Source organism: Copadichromis virginalis, linkage group LG16 (genome assembly GCF_057382275.1).
Source record: "Copadichromis virginalis isolate Kocher_CV1m ecotype Utaka linkage group LG16, C_Virginalis_male_GT1.1, whole genome shotgun sequence".
NCBI lineage: Eukaryota > Metazoa > Chordata > Actinopteri > Cichliformes > Cichlidae > Copadichromis > Copadichromis virginalis.
In genome coordinates this window covers 15,301,159-15,323,247 of record NC_140633.1, presented here as the reverse complement: position 1 = coordinate 15,323,247, position 22,089 = coordinate 15,301,159, and the positions used below count along the sequence as shown (strand labels likewise).

The 22,089-nt window shown below is 41.0% G+C and overlaps 1 protein-coding gene across 2 annotated transcripts in view; it reads left to right on the top strand.

Moving 5' to 3' along the window:
• The window catches only part of dgkg (diacylglycerol kinase, gamma), a 161,481-nt gene that overhangs the window by 120,628 nt on the left and 18,764 nt on the right, over positions 1-22,089 (top strand). For both annotated transcript variants that reach the window (XM_085435537.1, XM_085435538.1), the window contains one exon: positions 9,284-9,485. In XM_085435537.1, coding sequence (XP_085291663.1) covers positions 9,284-9,485 — 202 coding nt within the window. The remainder of the gene's footprint in view (positions 1-9,283; positions 9,486-22,089) is intronic.

Here is a 22,089-nt window from a genome sequence, read left to right as displayed (position 1 = left end):
AAGGATATACCCGACCCATCCTTCAAATTCTGGGAAATGAAGGACACATTTGTCGGCTGCATTTGAAGCAGCCTTCGAATTGGGACATCCTTCATCGCCTGGCTGTGACGTGATCGGCCTTCAAATGCAGCCTCCGAAGGATGCGGCCTATGAATTGGGACATAGCTAGCGAGTGTCTACAGCTATCTGTAAAACACTGTCACAGTCCTGGGTCAGTAACCAAATGTTTTGATTTGTTTTATTATTATTATTAATCTGTGATTTCATCATGGTTTCTGTTTTGTATTTCCAACGCTCTAGTCCTTCTTTGCTCTCTTAATTCCAGTTCTTAGGTTTCGTTCTGGTGCCCCCATGTTTAGTGTAGGTTTAGTTATGTCTTCGTGTTTGCCTTCTTGTTCCCCAGTCAGTCGTGTCTCATGTCGCTCATGTCCCTGTACTCAGCGTTCCCTCTGTTCAGTGTCTAGTCTAGGTCTCTGGTCTGTTATGTACTTCCTGTTTTATTTTGACAGTCCTGCTCTGTGTTCAGCCTCTGTTCCCCGTCTCGTCTGTGTAATTAGTACCAGCTGTGTTTCCCTTCTGTCTCCTGTTTCCTGATTACCCCGTCATGTATTTTAGTCCTCTGTCATCCCCTGCTCGTCGTCGCATCTTTGTCTTGTGTTTCTCTCGTCATGTTTTGAGCCTGTGTTTCCTAGTGTCCAGTTTAGTTTAGGTTTAGGAACAAAATGTCATTGATGCCATTGTAGCATCCACTGCTATGAGCTGCCCTTTGGTGTTTCAGCTGATTGTGCACCTCTCAGTTTTTCAGCGGCTGGGTTAAAGATAGTTGTCCAGGTTTTTCCACTGTTTCAGTGATATATTGCTGCAGAACCTAAGAAATTGAAAGCTTATAAAAAGGAAATGCTGCAAAAACTTGAAAAGATTTAGTAGTGGTATAAATGGTGACGGGGCTGTGGCAATATCACAGTTGGATCGCAACACAACCAATGTGATGACAATGAATTTGCCTTTGACATTTAAATTGGTAGATGTGGTGGGCAAATTCAGGAACATTTAGCAATAATTAAAGGAATTCATTCCAGTAGAACAACAAATGAGAGTAGTTGAGACTGCTGGTACCCTGATGAGATTATTACACAATAACAAATGATACAGGTCACCCTGACCTCAAGGCAATACATTTCTAGTGAAAACGTAATCAGTTAAATGAATCTCAAATCTTGTAACTTGTAACAGTAACTGCAGTACTACATGTTCTTTTAAAAGTCAAATATATCTCCTCTCTGAGTGTTTGTTAGAATTTCCTATAGCTGTGGTCCTAGCTGGATATCAAGCTGTTATTTAATCAAACATTCAAGCCAACTGAGAAACAAATAAACCTGAGCTGGTAGATCTCGTGACCTTTTTCATGTAAGCTTAATATGACTTTTTATATACCCCCTGCTCCTGTTTAAAAGCAGAATTATTCAGCACAGTTGCACATCGAGGACTTCAAAACATAATCATCAAGTCTGTGGGTAGTTTGATGAAAAAACCCAAACAATAGATTTGTTTAACACATTCAAAGCTTGTTCTTGTACCGTAGCCTCTCAGAAATGATCACATAATATATTCTTCTCCTTAGCCTTCAGCAGCCAGCGCTCAAAGTGCTTCCTGAGATTGTCTGTGCAAGTTACAAAGCAGGCCTTTCATGTAAACACACAGTAGAAGCTTCTCACATGTGAGCATTCCCTCAGGGTAGAGTAAACAGCAGACACATGTACAGGCAGGGAGAGTCAAAGGCAAGAATGGACAGATAAAGCCACATTTCACAGGTGTGCATGTGGAACCAGGACACCCTAGGCCACAAGTCGATGATCAGTTTAGTGATCATGTATTCACCTCTGCAGCTATATCTTCTAGACACACATGTGAATAGAGGTGCTGAGCTTTCAACTGATGACCAACTGATGGTAAATTGGATGAGGTGGCAGGGGAGGATGCTGGATTAACCTGGGGCACGTAAATGTATAGTGAAAGTGCGCTGGGGACAACTGGCAGAGCCACCCGTCCACAAAGTGAAAAATGGCTCAGACAGTGGCTGAAGCAAAAACACAGGTGTGGGAGGAATTCGGGGAGGCCATGGAAAAAGACTTTCGGACTCCCTTGAAGAGATTCTGGAAAACTGTTAGAACTCAGGAGGGGAAAGCGGTGCTCTACCTGAACTGTGTATAGTGTGGGTGGAGCGCTGCTCACTTTGACTGAAGATGTCAGGCGATGGAAGGAAAACTTCGAGGACTTTCTTAATCCCAGTAGTACATCTTCCATAGAGGATGCAGAGTCTGGGGATGAGGGGGACAACTCGCCGATCACCTTTGGCGAGGTCACTGAAGTAGTTAAAACTTGGTGGTAGGGCCCCTGGGGTAGATGAAGTTCACCCTGAGTTCCTGAAGGCTCTGGATGTTGCAGGGTTTCTTGGTTGACAAGTCTCTATAATTTTGATTGGAGATCATGGATGGTACCTCTGGATTGGCAGACTGAGGTGGTGGTTCCCATCTTTTAGAAGGGGTACCGGAGGATGTGCTCAAACTATAGGGGCATCACGCTCCTCAGCCTCCCCGGGAATGTCTATGTCAGGATGCTGTTCGTTAATCAAACCTCAGATACAGGAGGAACAATGCGGTTATCGTCCCGGTCGTAGAACCCTGGACCAGCTCTTCATCCTCTCAAAGATACTAAAGGGTGCATGGGAGTTTACCCAACCAGCGTTATGTGAACTTGACGAACGCATTTGACCGTGTCCCGCGGGCTGCTCTGTAGGAGGTAATAATAATAATAATAATAAATTTTATTTATGAGCGCCTTTCAAGTCACCCAAGGACACTTTACAATATGATAAAACACTTAGTACAACAATGGCAGAATAAGAACAATAAAATAAAAGCACAAGATAAAATTAACAAACAGTGGATTCACAGTGAATATGCAGATTTGAACAGATGAGTTTTGAGTTGGGATTTAAACTGGGGGAGAGAACCAATGTTTCTTATTTCTGGGGGCAGAGAGTTCCACTCCACAGCCTGGGAGCAGAGCAGCTGAAAGCTCTGCTTCCCATGGTGGTGAGGCGGAAGGAAGGTACAGTAAGCTGGGTAGAAGAAGAAGAACGAAGTGAACGGGCAGAACAGGTGGTGGTTAACAGGTCAGAAAGGTAAGGAGGAGCGAGGTTATGAATGGCCTTGAAGGTGAGCAGAAGAAGTTTGAAAATTATCTGGAATTTCACAGGGAGCCAAGGAAGTTCCTGAAGAACAGGGGTGATGTGCTGGTAGGAGGGGGTTCTGGTGATAATGCGATCAGCAGAGTTCTGAACCAGTTGAAGCTTATGGGGGGATTTTTGGGGGAGACCATGCAAAAGAGAATTGCAGTAGTCAATACGGGAGGTAACAAGACTGTGGACAAGAATGGACGTAGACTGGGTGGAAAGAGAAGGAAGCAATCTGTTCATGTTACGTAGATGGAAGTAGGCAGAACGGGTGAGATTATTGATGTGAGATTTATAGGACAGTGAACTGTCTAGGATGACACCAAGGCTCTTAACCTGAGGAGAGGGGAAAACTGTGGAGTTATCGATGGTGAGTGAGAAATGGTTTGCCTTCAAAAGGTTGGATTTGGTGCCAATAAGGAGGATCTCAGTTTTATCCTCATTGAGCTTTAGAAAATTAGAGGTAAACCAGGATTTTAACTCGGATAGACATTCTGTAAGGGAAGAAGGTGGGAGGGAGGAATCAGGGTTGCAAGAGAGATATAACTGGGTGTCATCAGCAAAACAGTGAAACTGAAGATCAGAGGAACAACCTCCTTCTAAACGTCAGTAAGACAAAGGAGCTGATAGTGGACTTCAGCACTAAGCAGGAGAGGAACTACCAGACCCCCGTCATCAACGAGTGCCCAGTGGAGAGAGTGGACAGCTTCAAATACCTCGGAGTTCACATCACGCAGGACCTGTCATGGTCCTGTCACATCAACACCGTGGTGAAAAGGCCCGTCAGCGTCTCTACCACCTCAGACGCCTGAGAGACTTCCAACTGCCCTCCAAGGTGCTCAGGAACTTTTACTCCTGCACCATAGAGAGCATCCTGACGGGAAACATCTTAACCTGGTTCGGGAACAGCACCATGCAGGACAGACGAGCTCTACAGAGGGTTGTGCGGTCAGCTGAGCGCACCATCCGCTCCGAGCTCCCTGACCTGCACTCAATCTACAGCAGGCGGTGCTGGACCAAGGCCAGGAAGATCGTGAAGGACCTCAGCCATCCCAACAACAGACTGTTCTCTCTGTTGAGGTCAGGAAAGCGATTCCGCTCCCTGAAGACCAACACAGAGAGACTGAGGAGGAGCTTCTTCCCGCAGGCGATACGGTCTCTCAATCACACCACCACACAGTACTGACCCACACATACAGTTCTTACACACACTGGACATTCTGGACATTGTTTCACTTCATTACTTAAATCACGCTGCTGTTATTGTGTATATATTTATTTATATTTCTTCATACATTCTTATATAGTTCTATATTGTGTATTTTGTTGTACAGTTATTTTATTTTCAACTTTAATTTATATATTTTATCTTATTCTTTCCCAGTTAAATTTACCCTTCATTCTAATTTGTGTTGTACAGTTATTTCATTTTTAACCTTAATTTATATTTTATTCCTTCCTAGTTAAATTTACCCTTTTTAATTTTTCATATTTATTTCCTATCTTATTCATAGCCTTTTCCAAATTTGAATTTGAAATTTGCGGAAGATGGTACCTAGAGGGAGGATGTATATTATAAAGAGAAGAGGGCCTAAAACCGAGCCTTGGGGTTCACCAGAGGTGACAGGGAATAGACAAGAGCGGAATGATCTTAGTTGAATAAACTGGGAACGGTCGAGGAGATATGATTGAAACCAGGCGAGGGGTGTGTCAGAGATGCTGAGAGAAGAAAGTCTGCTTAGAAGTACAGAGTGAGAAATGGTGTCAAAGGCTGAGCTCAGATCTAAAAGGACGAGAATGGTGAGAAGACCAGAGTCAGCTCCAATTAGAAGATCGTTAGTGACTTTAAGTAGAGCAGTTTCGGTACTGTGACATGAGCGAAAACCAGATTGAAATCTCTCGTAGATGTTATTATTAACCAGGTGTAAATGAAGTTGAGCTGCAACCACTTTTTCGAGTATCTTAGAAATGAAGGGTAGATTGGAAATCGGACGGAGGTTGTTAAAGTTGTTAGGATCTAAAGAAGGTTTTTTCAGTATAGGAGTGACTAGAGCAGTCTTCAATAAGGAAGGAACGATACCGGTGGTGAGAGAAGAGTGAATGATAGCAGAAATGAGTGGGAGTAAAGAAGAGAGGCAGGATTTCACAAGCCCCGTGGGCATGGGGTCAAGATGACATGTGGCAGGCTTTGATTTACATATGAACTCGGAAATATCAGATAAATCAGGAAGATGAAAAGTGGAAAATGGCTCAAAAAGGAGAAAAGGTTCTGGAGAGGGCGTAGACACAGCATTTGATCTGAGTTGCTGGTGGATGTTATTGATTTTTGTAGTCCAGAACAGCATCAAGGAGTTGCAGGTTTCAGAGGAATAGAAGTGCGGTGGTAAAGCATTGGGGGGTTGAATTAGTTTGTTGAGAACTGAAAACAGAGTCCTTGCATTACTCTCATAAGAACTGATAATACCAGAGTAGAAGCTTTGTTTGGCCTTGTTAATGGAGTCTTTATACTGAAGTAGGTGGTATTTATAGATTTCTGAATCAATAGTTAAACCAGATTTCTTATATTTACGCTCTAGCTGCCGAGCTTTGGCCTTCAGAGCTCGGAGGTCAGAGGTAAACCAGGGAGCAGAGCGAGCGAAGGAAACAGAGTGGGTTTTTACAGGAGCCAGAGAATTAAAGACAGTGCATAGACAATTATTATAATATAACAACAAATCATCAGGAGTAGAATAGAAGTCCAGAATCTGAACATTGTCCGTAAACTGGTAGTGAGAATGTCCATATCAATGTTCTTGATGTTGCGGAACGAGATGAGACGGGTTGGCTTGGTAGAAGAGCAGCAGAGAGTGAGATTAAATGAAAGGAGGAAGTGGTCAGTTATGGGGATTTCAGTAGCAGAAAGATTCGAGGGAGTAAGACCAGAACAGCAGACCAAGTCCAGGGTGTGTCCTTTAGAGTGAGTAGGAAAGTCGATAAATTGTTTAAATTCAGAGCCTTCGAGACAGGAGGAAAAGTCTCTGGTGAGCAGAAGGTCGTTATTGTCCATGTGAATGTTGAAATCTCCCACCAAGATCACATTTGGGGAGAGAGATGAAAGATGGGTTAGTAGATTAGCAAAGTCACTGAGGAAGACAGGGTTAGGTTTGGGAGGGCGGTATACAGTAGCTATGATGGTGGGAATGGGTCCAGTCAGCTCACATGCAAGGACCTCTAGAGAACTAAAGGTATCAACCTTAACTGGCAGGACTTTCAAGTGCTGGCAAAAAAGGATCGCGAGACCACCCCCACGACCTGAGCAGCGGGGTTTAGAAAAGTAGACAAACCCCAGAGGAGCAGATTCGTTTAGCTGAGAAAAGTCATCAGGTTGTTGCCAGGTTTCAGTTAAGCAGAAAAAGTCAAACTTACGGTCAGATAGGAGGTCTTGGATGAGAGGTCCCTTACTTGTCAATGAACGAATGTTTAGAAGACCGAAGTTGAGTGGAGTATCTTCTTTTTTGCTAATCGCGGTGGGCGCCCTGGGCAGGTGGGCTAGAGATCGATGGTTGACAGCCCGATCAGGGTTCCTGCGAGGGCAGCGAGCAGCAGACCAGAACGATTTAGTTTCATTGGAGTTATGGAAAATCCTGCGGGACCCACGATGGATGTATCTCCGGCGAGGCTGGAAAGTGATGCCTGGGTGGTAGTGGAGCTCCGCCGGCGACGGGAGCGGCTGTATAGCGGAGCAGTCCAGCCGCGCTATGGTCCGTTGCTACAATCCATTCGATCCTTATACAACCATTGCAAAAGCTTGGTCTGTATAGGCAGCAATAAGTCAGGCTTATTCCTGGTGGGTGTTGGACTCTACCAATGCTGCCCTTTATCACTGATTCTGTTCAGAATTTCTAGCAACAGTAATTCTAGGCATTGCCTAATGATGTAAGGCTTCCACTTGAGCGGTCTCAGAATCTTGGCTCATGTAGATGATGTGGTTCTGATGGCTTCATTAGGTGGTGCCCTCCAGCTCACACTGGAACAGTTCATAGCTGAGTGTGAAGCAGCAGGAACGAGAATCAGCATGTCCAACTCTGTGGCCATGGTCCTCAATCGGAAAAGGGTTAAGCCAGAAGTTTCATGTTAAAAGGGAGTTTTTCCATCCTGCTGTCACCAAAACGCTTGCTCACAGTTGGTTTTCTCTGTTTTCCCTGTATTATTGTAGCATCTTTACCTTACAATATAAAGCACTTTGAGGCAACTGTTGCTGTATTTTGGAGCTATAAAATTACATTGAATTGAACTGAATTGCAGATCTACAGCTGTCTATGATGACATATTTTGGAAACAGCCAAAGACTGGGATAAAACTTGCTGGGTTGTTTGGTCAATGTCATTGCCACTGATTCAAAAGTGTAAAAGACAAGTAGTAGAATATTATGTATCCTACAACAGAAATACATAAATGATTACTAAATGAGTACTTCAATCAATATAGTTAATTGAACTGTGAGTCATGCATAGCTACTTTAGTAGAGTCCAGGAATAAAAATATAGAGCTGGAGATGAACAGAGTAGGTCACCTTTAAAGAGATGCACTCATACTCACTGGTAAAGCCATTTAGGGTGATTATAACTTTTTAAGATGTGAATGTTACTCATAATGAGAGGAGTGAAGAGTTTTGCAGTCAGCTATGTTGTTTCTGCACTCATCAGTGTGTATGTACACTTGTATCAGGTTCCACATGTGCTCCACAGTTTTACACTCACACGCTAGGTGATAGCACGTCTGTGTTGTCTTTGCATGCCTTAGGCACACAGTGAAGTCCAACATGTGTGGCTGCTTTGACTCAGCACTGCTCAGCCGTGCTTGCTGAGTCACAGCAATGTGTTGTTGACATAGGGTGAATTATTTGCTGAATCTAGATGATGTTAGATACATAAATTAGAGTGAGGCTCAGGAGTGCCAAATGGAATGGCTTTCTATCAGTTAATTCCTCTCAATATGTATAGACAGTAGGCCAACTTATTGTGTTTTATTGTTACATCACACAACAGTACACTTGGCCGCTGTCCACGTGATGAATCAGGACAGAATAAATCTCGTAGTCATAATAACCCACTCTATTTATCACTCTCTTATTCTTTTACACGCTGAGGCTGGCAATTTAAAGCATCTGTGACCTTTTAACTCAGTGTAGATCAGCTTAACATGTTAACAAGTTTCAAATAAACCACGTTATTGATTTATTCAGTACATATATATATATCAGTATACATATGTATAGTAGCAATTCACAATAACAGTCATCTCAAATATCACAGTACAGAAACCCCAAAATTCAGACATGTCCCTATGACCAAGCACTTGATGACAGTGGGAAGAAAAACCTCCCTTTTAAAAGGAAGAAACTGTGGAATACTGTGAAAGAGAGCCAGAGCTGAATAAGCTGAAGGCATATTGCCTGAAGGAAACAGCAGTTGCCTGATCCAACTCTTACTATAAGCTTTTTAAAAAGGAATGTTTTAAGTCTGATCTTAAAAGTAGAGATGTTGTCTGTCTCCTGAATCCAAACTTGGAACTAGATCCACAGGAGAGGGAACTCAGCAGAAGCTGAAGGCTCCGCCTCTCATTCTACTTTGAGGCAGTCTAGGAACCATGAATCAGCCTGCAGTCTGGGAGCCAAGTGCTCTGTTGGGGTAATAAGGTACTATAAGGTCTTTAGGATATGGAGGGGCCTGACTATGTCCTGATAATTACTGTGCACATTGAAAAGGTATGGAGAAGGCCTTTTGACAGTAAAACACACTGAAAACATTTCAAATGCATATTTCCAGTTGTAGCATCATTACTATATCTCTGCACAGATGAACTCCATGCATTATGGATGGCTGTTGGGATAAGGCTGCATTGCATATTAATAAATACCCTGGTGTTAGTCATTCTACAGCTTAAATGAAATACAGAAGAACAAAGCTGAATAGTTAGACTTTTGTGTCCTTACGTGTCTGTCATAAGCATGCCATGAAATCTTTTCATCTGTTTTTAAACCGATTACGTCCTTTGTTGCCTCCTCAGTGTGATGGGATCATTTTAGACCTCAGCAACACGTCCTTAGAAGGCATCGCTGTGCTCAACATTCCCAGTATGCATGGCGGCTCCAACCTGTGGGGCGAGACCAAGAAGAGGAGGAACTATAACCGCATGAGCAAGAAGGTTCCTGACAGGATGCCGGCCAGCACAGTCACAGATGCCAAAGAGCTCAAGTTTTGCATGCAAGGTGAGTCAAAGGTGAAGGAGGATGCAAGAAGCCAGAAGCTGTTGAAAGCAAGTGGTGATATGCTTTCTACGCTCAAGATAAATAATTTAAAAGATTCAGATTTCAGAAACTTCAACATAGAAGCAGGCAGCATCAAAGAACAAGGACAAAAACGCTATGGCAAAATGTTTAGCCAGCTTCTTCGAGCTGGCCCTGAGATTGAAATGTGTGCAACTGTGTATGATTCACCTGCAAAACATCTTCAGATTCCCTCACTAACATCACCACAACCATTTGCTCCAAGGCTGACACTACTATGAGTGAAGTGGATGGAGTAGTTGTTGTGCTTCCATTCTGGTGTATACATTTTGTTTGCATTAAGTGTTTTTCAAACAGATTCAATGATGCCACCAACTCACAGTTAAGGCTGTTGTTTATGGGTTTTTTTGTTTTTTACTGTTTTTACATGAATAGTAAAAAAGAGTCAGTGGGTTTTTAACTAACTAATTAGGACACGATTTGCTGTACTTCAAAAGATCTCTTGAGTATCTTAAAGTTGTTACTTTTGGGCTCACAGTTGTGGAGGTGCTGTGGACTTAATTTTGGATTTATTTTCCGTGTGCAAATTTAAAGATAAGTGGGGGCTTAAATGGGAAAAGCACTCCAAAACACATGTGTGACTTAATTATATATAATTTATATAAATTATATATAATATAATTTATATATATATATTTTATATGTATATTTATTTGACAGTGACATTGATATATTTGAAACCGGAGAGAGGAAATCAGCAGGCAGATCAGAGCAGGCATCAAAGACAACAGGTGTGACACTGATTAAGTCGCAAACAGCAAGAAATGAGGAGCTGGGCTGGAGCTGGGTTGCAAAGCGGCTTGCAGATTTGAAGGACTTGTAGGTTAAAGCAGCTTGAGCAGCACAACCTATAATGAGTTTCCTTTTTGACACGAAGAATATCAGCCAAGGCAATAGTTGATGTGGGCTGCCATACAGATCAGCCGATCTGAACTATTTTCCTTTCTACTAAACTACACAGCAACCAAAATAAGAGCACAGCTTTTTAAGGTTCTTTTCACCATCATTGGACAGCAGCAAATAGGAGACAGAGCACAGAGGAAGAAAAACACTGTAAAGGGCCTTGGGCCAGACTCAAACCCATGCTGCTATAGTGACCATGTAGCATATGGTCATCTGCTCAACCCCAGAGTACAGTGTCTTCTTGGGTTACTGAATCAGAGTTTGAGTTAGCATAGGCTTCATACAGTGGACTGAGCCTTTTAGGAAAAATGTCTTAAAACTTTACATAGTAGAATTATAACTTGTAGGAAATACTTTTTACAACTGTTTTGGGCAAACTTATGAAACTGTAAAGCATTTTCTCTTTTCATCAGATACAGTTTTTATGTGCTGCTGGCACATTGGTATTAAATGTGTTACCTCCAAATATTTGCCCAGATTCGTTCCAAGATGGCTACCAAATTTTGAGATTTGCCTTTAGAAGGTCTTTCTTAAATGCTTGTGTGGTTCTTACACCTCTGTATCACCCAACAACACACTGTCTGTTCAGAGCTCGAGTACTTTAGATCCAAAACCTTTTTTCAAAGAGGAAATATAACAGGTTCTCAATAGAAAATTTAAGAATGTTCTGCTTTTAATAAGAAGGATTGAGTGTAACCTTTCATTGTTCTTGAAGCACAGCTTCCTAGCCATCTGTCGTTATTACAGGCATAAGCTTTTTATTTTATAGGCACATCATCTATGTAGCACCTTTACTAATGCATTCGCCTGTAGAGAGAAAGGACTGAATAGTTTCTATAATGAATCAGCTAGTTTAACTGAAAATCTCCAAATAGCATCAGCACAATCGCTCACCGTCATCCCCTTATGTTTTCTGTCTTTATTAAGACAGAAAATAATTGGAAATAGATGTGCTGTGTATAGGTTCTGTATAGATACTGACGCATAATCTCTCAATGTGCTTTGCAAACTATGCTACTGTAACAATACTGTCACTAGGCTAGTCAGACAGATGGAGGCACTGTGTAGTTGCCAGGAAATAAAGATGCTGTAAAGTATTTCTCAGGACGGTAAATGTAAAATAGATTCATTCTATTTATTTAGTGGCTCCTGGAGTCAGGAAGTGCTGGCATTTAAGGACAGTGACAACCATCAAACATCTGTTATAGATGACTGCTTCAGAATGACCCCAACAATACGTCAGAAAGGAGACAGGAGAAAGCTGAGTAAATAAATAAAGAGAATTATATAAGAGAGACGATACATGCAGACACATTTTTTCAGACTGTGTCCTCAGATCCATGTTACCTTTCAGCCTCTGGGTGCTTTGGATGGTGACTGTTGGATCTGAGACAGTGATGCAATTAACACAAGTTTTCTGACATTGATACGTCCAGGTGGTGAGTGGTCACTATCTGAATGATTCATTTTAGGAACAAAGTTCTTCTTAATTAATGAAGCTGAATAAAAACAAGTACAGTGTTCTCTGTAGATTAGTCATCAAAATAACAACACATCAAACCACTGGCTCACAATTTACTTGGTTTTTAGATTTATTGAGAAAATGATGTCCTCTCCTTCTGGCTTGTCCAAAATGATAAAGCAACTGACAAAAGGTGAGCATAGAGATTATAAAACTATCTGCTGGTTTTATAGTAGACTATTGAAAAACTAGAATGTGATTGTTTAAAATAGAAGCTGTCACGGTCCTGAGTCTAATGACTCAGTGTTTTGTGTTTGTTAACATTATCTTATGTTCTTGTTTATTCTGGTCTTTTGTTAAGATTTGCCATTTGTTAGTTTTCGGTTCGTTACTCCCTCTATTCCTGTTCTGTCAGTTTCGAGTCTGTGTCTCTGCGTGTGCGTTGAGCTCCCTGCTTTACTTTGAAGGTCTGTGTCTTATGTCAGTGTTTTCAGTTTTGTGTGGTCCTCTGTCTCATCTGTGTAATCAGTGTCAGCCAGCTGTTTCCCCTTAGTCCTGTTCACCTCTTCCCCTGCTCGTCATCGCGTCGTCCCTCATCTTACACTGTGTGTTCCGTTTGCTAGCTCGCCTGCCTGTTCACTTTGTTTTGCATTCTCAGTTCAGTTAGTTTTCTGTTCCGATGCAATGCAGCAATAAAGCTGAGTGTTTTGAGTTTACGTCTGCCTCCGTGAGTCCTGCTCTTGGGTCCACCATCCCTGTCTGCCTTCACACAGCCATGACAGAAGCACTCTTCCACATTGCCTTCATTTTGCCTTCCTGTGCATGTGTGTGTGCGTGTGGTTGGGGTAATTGTGTTCACCAGAAGCTTTTGTAACCTCACTGTGACTGTGACCGACTGAGCTCCTTAATGGATGTGAGTGGGCGTAACAGTGTGTGTGATTACCCCCCTTTAGTGGCTTAAAAAAAACTGTGTGTTGGCATTTCAAGTGATTTAAAGTGTAATCTTCTCTAAACACCAAACAGTAATATTAATCTGACTAAGTTGCAACTTTTGGATATAATTAAGAGTTCTTACTATTTTTGTTTTGTTTTGTTAAATCAGCAAGTTACAGTTATATTAAGAGCAAAACAAGGATGTATGAAAGTACCTGAGCTGGAATTTTGGATAGTGTTTGTTTTTTTTCTTTCTTTTATTTGACACTGCTGTCCATGTAACTACACATCATCTTCTTCCTAAGAAAGAACAGTTTATTCAGTAATGCTTTCATAGTTGAAGCTGTGGCTATTAGACCGTCTGGATAATGACACTTCAGCTTGCATTGAGTGTTTCCTGAGAAGAGGTTTTTTTTTTCTGCTGCACCACATTGAAGCCTTTGAAGATTTAAAAACATCATAATAACTTATTTGGGTCTGGAGGACCTTTACCTGTTCTATAATTTATTGAAATATATTTCTATTTAAATTGTTATGAAATAAGTGTGTAAGATTTACAAGCAGTAACCTCTGCAGCTAACAGAGTGAAGCCAACTGAACACGCCCTATAGACGTCAATTTTAACACCCAGCTTTTTTTGGCCTGGAACAAAAAAAGAAGGTTTTGAAATCTACAGAAGGTTGATCCCTTTGTAAGAACTATATACAGTATCATCTTTGCAAGTGCCCAGTTTGGGGAGGTTAAAAAGATGGGTAAGTTTTTGTTACAATGGATTTGACTGTTGTAATTACATGTTTTAGGGCTGTTGCTATGTTACACACATTAGATGTGACAGTTATCTTGACTGTAACGACATGGCAGCTTTTGAAATGTGTGACGGTGACTGACTACCAGCATTACACTTCTAACTGCCAGTGGCTCCAGGGCTGCTGCAATATGGCTAAGACCAGTAACATCTTTATGCATTTGTTTAATGCAAACCAGCTTATGAAATGTGACGGTGTGATCCTTACTGGGAACTAAAAGCTCCTGCAAATGCTGCTGAAAGAAAACACAAGTGTTGTAATGAAACCTTGTGCCACAATAAAAGACTAATTCACATCTGAATGAGTTTTATTTTTCAGATTCACAGTAGAGTCACTAAAATACAGCAGCAGCGTTACAATCTTAATATTAGTGGAGTATTTTTTAAAATACTCTTGGGGCACTTAGTATCTAAAGTGGCCTTAAATATCTTGCATTATAATTTGGAGTTAGAATAATCAAATTTAGTTGTAAATATAATTCCTAAATACATCTTAACCCGAGCAGATAATGATTAGTTATAGAGAACTGACTGGGAAATACTGTTCCAGTGATACTGGCATTATTGTTAGTTTGAAAATGTAATTATTAAATCCATGAAACATCCCAAGTTGTTCATAAGTATTTCTGGTTAACTCTGGTCCTTCATTACTGAGGCATTCATAATTAGTTACACTTTTTTATGCATCATCATGTAGCAACTCCTCACACAGAGAAGTTACTCAATAACCCCTCGTGACTTCATGATTACCTAACCGTAACTCACCATTTATGTTCCCTCATGTAAAGTGAACTGTGTACAGTAGCTACTAAGCAACTACCCAACATAATATTCACTATTTTTTCCTTAATAGGCAATCACAGACTGCATAACACCCAACAAGTGTTTCACTCATAATGTTCAGACCACATTAATATTCACATCATGTCATTAGGGATGTGTACACCCACTCACAGCTGTGGAGCTGTTACTGACTGAATTTGATGATAATGTTCGGGTAGGGGAAAAAGTGCCTCAAGCTTAATGGCCAGTACATAAAGTTACGCTTTAAATGTGACAATCTGTGTGAGATTGGTTTCTTTTTACTGTTCTGTTCTTTCAGTATAACTTTGCATGTGGTCAGTCTGCACGAAGACTGCAGTCAGAGCCTCCCCTCAGTGGCCACAAACAATAGAAAATAACCCACTCTGTGCTTTCACCAAGGTTTTCTGCATCCATCCCACTTTCGTTTCTTTCACATAAGTCTGCACATCTCTGCTGACTGAACTAAACCTTGTTTCCATGGAGATCTCAGTGCTACACTGAAGCAGAGAGTTCAAAAATACAGGAGAAAAGCTAGAAACTGAAGGAGGAAGAAATGATGAATAGTCACTTTTATGCATTCAGAGTTTGTTATTGCAGTCTTCACTCTCGTCTGCATTTTAAGTCCAGTACGGTGTAAGATGCTAAGATTGTTTGCTGAGTTTGCAGTCTTTAGCCCAAACATTGGGGCTGCAGGGCACTGCTCAGTCCACATGTCCAAATATTAGACTTTTACTCTCTATAACTATTTAGACCGCTGTAAATGCAAGAGCACTCAGCTTATGTTGTTAATCTTCACCCAGGGTTTGAACTCCTGACGCAAATCCACAACACCGGCCTCTTACCAAAGAGGTAGCTGTCCTCGCTTGAAGTGATTTTCCTTATCTCATTACACAGACTGACCAGAAACAAAGCCTGCTCCTTTTAGTTGTTGCTGGAGTGAGAAGCGATGTATGATGTGAAATCAGGATTACTATTTATAAAGGATTAATAATAGAAGAATCAGTGATTGCTAACTTTAATCCTTTCCAACATGGGATTTTGGTGCCATTCTCTGTTGTTGTAGACTGGATGATCCAGTTTAACCAAAATAAAAAAGCTAAAAATGTAATAACAGCTGAGTCAGCACTTCTCTGACAGAGAAGAGTTAACAATATGTAAATCTGTCATGTTCATCAAGATCATAAATAACATAACCTTTTAGGGTTCTTTTTGACTGCATTGCAATGTACAAACATGGACATGGATTGTGCTTTTATTTAGGTTAGATAAACATGCACATACGTCCATGTGTTTCTATTCCAGGTGTTCAGTGGAAAAAAAGTGTGTACCTTTAACTAGCTTCACCCACCATTGTAGTTTATAGCAGAATATGTTTATTTCTTTGTGACTTCATTCACATTGTGCATGCTGGCACCTTTCTGATGGAATCTCTGTTCTCCAGAGCAGTCTCTGGGGATTTAACCTTTATTGAATTACACTCTCCTGCTAATGCGGTTTAGAAACAGGAGTGCTTGAGCTCCAGAGAGAAACTGTGTGCTGGCTCTGCATTTTCTCTTTCTCTGTGAGTGTGTGTGTGTGTGTGTGTGTGTGTGTGTGTGTGTGTGTGTGTGTGTGTGTCGCTGTCTATGCTGCTTGTTTATCATACTATTAACTGTTTATGGCAGTTGCCTTCTGTGGCACAATAAACTAAAGCTTTTAAATCAATTTGCTGTAGATAATGCAATCAGCCAGGGTCACCCAGAGAGAGGGTGGGTGCTTGTAACCCCAGTGATGAAACTTCAGTCCTGTGATTCACCACCTTTGCTACTCTGGTCTATGTTCTATGATTTCATACTAAATAATACAACAATAATAAATAATAGTCACTTGAGTTGTTTAATTGAAAGGGGACCCATACTTTTCTTTATTCTCTGTCATATATATTATGTTACAACGGTGGATGTCCTTGTTCATATTATACACGGTCAGTGTTTTAATATTCTCTGCGAGCCAACAGATCAGGTTACAAGTTGCTGTTCAAGACACTTTTTCTGCTCTCACATCTCTGTGAATATTCACCACACATGTGGCAGACTAGCCTCCTGCTAACTCCATAGTGTTGTATTTAAACCTGTAAATTTGGCCACAAAAACACTGCTTTCAAGAATAACAAGATATTATAACAAAAAACAAAATAACAAAGAAACATATTTAGTGTGTGTATAAGTCATCCCCACAAGCCAAAACACTAAACACTAAGAAAGTCATTTCTGCTAATCCATCTACTGTTTAAATGTTGTAAGTGTAAATGGAGGGAAAAGGCATTCACAGGGTGGATGAACTGAATACCTGCACGGAGGCCCAGTATAAGAGATGACAACCTGAACCATGAATCATTCAAAGCCCTTGCAGAGTGCAAGAGGAAAAATGCAGGAAGAGTAGGTCCTCTTTAAGCATTACCTAAAGGGGACATACTCTGTTAATACTGAACAGTTCTGCTATTAATGATTAAAATGAAAACATTATTCTGTTTGCAAAAATGTAACTCTTGGAGTGCGTGATCGATATTTCTCCAGTTCTTGTACCACTTGTTCGAAACAGACATAAGTTGTAACTAGCTTATGTCTGTGATAGCCTTCTCCTTTTAGCTCATGAACGGGAATGATGAAGCCTTAAGAAGCAAACATTTTGCTTGAGATAGATTAGAATATGGCTTTTTGTTTCTGACTGCCCAGCACAGATTTCACACTTCTGTAGTGACTTTTCCTGCAGCTCTGAGAACTGTTAAAAATGTGTTTATGGTTAAGGCATCGACTGTGAGGCATGCGGCCCCTACCTCACATCCAGCTGAGACCTTTATTGCATGCCAGTGCCAGCCTCTTTCTCCCTTTGCTTCTGACAACCTCTCTGCTCTTACTGTCTAATAAAGCACTTCACACTCAGATACACCTCAAAAATTCAGCCCCAGGTGAGGTACCCATTGACAAAATCAGGTTGAGTTAGTTTACACTTTTGGAAGAACTGTAGCACCACCCTCGTGCAACACGACTAACCCAAATAAAATAAGGACCAAGTGTAATTAGGGGATTACAGCGGTAATCTTGTAACGTGCCTCCTTCTGTCCTTACCTCGTCTGGCTGCTGTTCTGACATGAATGTGTAAATTTCACTGATTTAAAGAGGACATAAAGCATTCAAGTTTTGTGTGAGGTGGAGAGATAAATTCAGCTGAGTGAGAGAAGACAGTGAGGGCTGGAGCTGCTGACAGAAACAGGATTCATGTAGGAAGGACATCACCACGCTCCTCCTCCACTTTTATCTCCGCACCATCTTCCCCCTCCCCTGTTTATTTCCTTTATGCTCCTGGATCAAGTTTCCTTAGCTTCCTGCTGCCAATTGCACTGGAAAGGATGCATAAACACAATGTGCATGTGACACGCAAGCTTCTCGTGAAAGGAACTGAAACTATGAACACTGAATGTGCTGGGTAATGGGCAACATTAATCAGTAGCAGCACGTTAATGCAATTATTTTACCATTACTAGTAAATCCAGTTAGATAAAACAGTCCTTGGAGAATATCAGCTTGTTTGCTTGCTGGAAGGTGGACGGATGCTTGATGAAAAAACAAACAAACAAACAACTAAAATACTTTATTTTACTGATTAATTTGCTCTGTTTAGAGAACAGTGGAACAGCCAAATACATACTGTGTGATCAACTAATAGTGTAACTGTGACACTCGTGACATCCAGTAAAAAGATAAAAAATCCTTTTATTATAGTAGAGCGGAATAATACAGGCAGACGGGAAATAAGGAACAGAAAGATGTGACGTGCAGGAAAGTCGGAAAGTACGGGAGCAAACCTTAATGACTGTTTGGTGGCACGAAGCCCGTGTGAAATGCACACATGATATTGGATCGCCCGACGTTTTTAAAACTTTTTCTTGCATCACATGAGGCCAACTGGAGTGCAGATGTAAACACTGTGCTGTGACCCTCAAATGGTTCTAGTCTTTTGTGTTTTTTAAGCCAGTCAGTTGAACAGACCGACTGTTTTTATTTTGTTTCTGTCAGTTCCAGATTTCATCTTTTCTGTAGCGTCGCACAGATCGCACATGAGCTATGATTCATCAGTGACCAACATGTATAATTGATGCCACAATCCAAAATGAAATCACAGGTTTGAGTATGTTTAGCAGCATTCCACCTGTGGCACATTTACATGTATTCTGATAATGCATATTTCTGTGCCTTTTTCCTGACTGACTGGCACATGCAGGCAGATTTCTCTGTGTGTCTGAGATGATCAAATTAACGAAATTGACTATAAATAAGAGCCATGAATAGGAAAAAAAAGTGTTTGAAGTGGAGTATTTAGTGGACTTTGAAGTATTTGGCTCTGATGGATTACAAAATTTCAGTACCAAAAACACAATTAAAAAATGCTGCTCCCCATGCTACCCGTGAAAGAGCGTGACCACATGACCACCAATGTACACACCCTTCAACTCAGATGAAAACACAACTTCACATCTATGCATGTCAGGTGAAACTGAGAGAACCATCTCATTCTTTATAAGGTGACACAAGTAAATAAGTAATCTAAGCAGTGCTTGTCTTCATTCCAGTCTTCTAATGGTACATTTTTTCAAGAGTACATGTAGAAGTTATACCTTTATATCGGTGCAGAGTTTATGTTATGACCATAACTCTAACCCTGAACCAAAGAAATTTCCGTGCCTACAACTAGCAGAACAGAAAGTGAAAGGGAAATTAACAGTGGGTTTAACAACATAAAAGTAAACTTCCAACAGTTGCCAGTGTTGTAATGTCTGCACCTCTGTCAGTGTTTCAAATTCAACTATTTGCTTTTGTTGATCTAGTATTGCCATAGCAGGTGCATCAAAGCTACAGCACCCACAACAGCTTCTCACGAAAGAGCAGCATTTGAGAGCTTGAGACTGAGAACGGTTTAATAAAGTAGTCTTAAACTGCCGTCAGCTTATTGATTAAAATAATCAAAGTCTGTGTTCCTAGTCGCTACAGGGGCTAAAGTAGCTGTTGGCATTCTCTATTTACCTTAAAACTATAGACTGTTTGCTCAAGATTAAACCCCACGTCACAGAAAATGTGGCTTGTGGCTGTAGTAGTGTTGGAAACTACTCCGTCGTATGAGTCATGTAATATAAATCCTTATTCAGTGACACACACAATTAGCTTGACAATGACAGGATGTAGTCACTGCTGAAAGCTGCTAGTTCAGGTATATGCTGGCCTCCATTCATGACTCATTTGTTTTCTTTCCCCATTTGTCCGACACTGTGCCTCTCCTCATCCACCCTTCACATCGGAGTTCTCTCCCTCCCCTTACCTCTTCGTTCTTCTTTCCCTGCTTCCCAAGACCCACAATTCCACTGCCACATCTCCCGCCCACTCTGCGCAACAGGAGTCCAGCTGTGACACACCACAAAGGACTCTATTTTTAGGAGAATTGCATCCACACTGCATACTGTTGTGTTCTCACATAACAGAAACAGCAGAGTATAATTACTCTGATCACCCCCACCAGTCTGTGTGGCTGGAAATAGTTCCTGTATGAAGTTGGAGAGCTGCTCAGTGTATGGTGGAGAGCGGATGACCTTTCAGTGATACATTTACTCAAAGTTAATGAATGACAACTTGTACAAGAGGCGATCACTGTCGTTCTCCTGGGAATGGAAAACATGACACATTTCTATAAGCTTATTAAAATTGAAGAGGAATATAAAGTGTTCTTTCCCACGCTTGTTTTTCTCCCGTCTGGAAAAATTCTCATGGCTGTTTGTATCTGGAAAATGCTGGGACCGAAATATGAAATTTTACCATCTGGGTCCTGACACGTCCAGGCAAGGATTCAGTAGCAGGCTGCGTGTATGTATTTTTGTACTGGATCATAGTAACATAGTGTTCTTTGTCAAACGGCCAAGTGCTCTCCCCTGTACCTTTACCTCTGCTGGGTCTGGCGAGGTGAGCCGCAGTTCCTCTTGACCATCTGCCATAACTCCGACCACCCTCAGACAATAACAGGCCGGCAGTTGAAGGAAGGAGAGAAGGAGAGAAAGTGGGTGGAGGAAGGATACACAAATATGTTTGCTTATAATTATAGTCCCACACCTCTAGCTGATGCAAAACGAAAGCTGCAGCTATTTCAGAAAGGAAACTGTAAATAATCTCTTGGTATAAATAGCTCATTACTCAGATGAGAACAAAAATGACAAGCTTCTTAAAGTCAGCAAAACCATTCAGAAATGATTGTGTGTGAGGTTTTACCACCAGTAAGGTTCGGCATTGATGTTTTGGATGTATTTTGAATAGTTTCAAGCTAAAATAAACAGATTGGGAAACACCATCTTGACATTTTTAAGAACATATCACAAACTAGTTGAGATATCAGGTTCGACTCGTGCGTGGAGGGAATTTGACTTCTTGATGGAGTTATGCAATCTCACACTGCTCTGTTTTCCTCTCTGCTTTACCAAGAAAACAATAACAAAGGAGGATTGTCTCAGTTTTCTTTTGGTCCCCCAAAGTGATTGCTGAAAAGATGCTGGTAGATGCTGTGGACTCGTATCAAAAGAGACCTCAGCCATCAGACGCTTGTGGAGTTTTTGTGGGTTTTTTAAACATTTTAAGGCCTGATTGACTCTGAAAGACACTGCCAATATAACTCTAGCTTCCAGCAGTACTCTCCTCATTCAAATATCCAATGTTGTGATTATGTAAAAGTCTGGTTCAGTGTAATAGCAGCCCTTTTGAAACAGTAATCTCCTGGAAAAATCAAGATACTTGGGCAATTCGGTTTTTTTCGCTTTTAAATGGCTCAACCTCTTGGCTATTTTTTCAAACCCCTACCTGGAAAACATCCCAGATTCTTTCAGTAACAGCTCTACAGCTGAACAGCTTCAGGCTACATGGTTAAAAACACTTTCTGAAGAACAATAAGTCCACTTGTACTTATCACCAGGCCAATTGCAGGGACTAAAAAATTCCCTCAAAAATTCTCCCCAATCAAGCAAATCACAATAAAGCTGCATCCAAATTCACACAAGCGTATGAAGTTTTCTTTGCTCATGCATCATTAGCCGCTCTTTACAATGCCAGGATCCCCACACTCGCTAGTGAGAATGTAACCAAATTTGGTTTTTTGCTACTACATGTGAGAAAAGACAACTGTAGAACATATCCTGACCTGATCCTTGCAGAAATGCTCAAAGTGACATTTATTTGTAAAATGTGGACTACAGCTAGATTTATTTTAGTTTTCATGTCAGTCTTTCTACTTAAAATGTAATTTAGGCTTCAATTACAGGATATTTTATATTCATTTCCATATATTTATACAGAGTTACAATAGTGGATGCTGATAAACATGTGCAAATTTATACTGGGCACCTGTACCTGTGAGCCAAAAGTGCCAAATGCTAAATCCTCCACATCAGACAGATCTTTCCTCTGGACTTGTATGTCTGTGCGATAGCTCGCCCTGTCTAAGGCCCCAACCTCTTGCTGTTTAGACCTTTCTGCTATTGAGAGCAGCAAATCAGAAGAGAGCTATCGTAAAGTTAGGAGGAAGGGAACTAAACCAGCTATTTTCAAAGA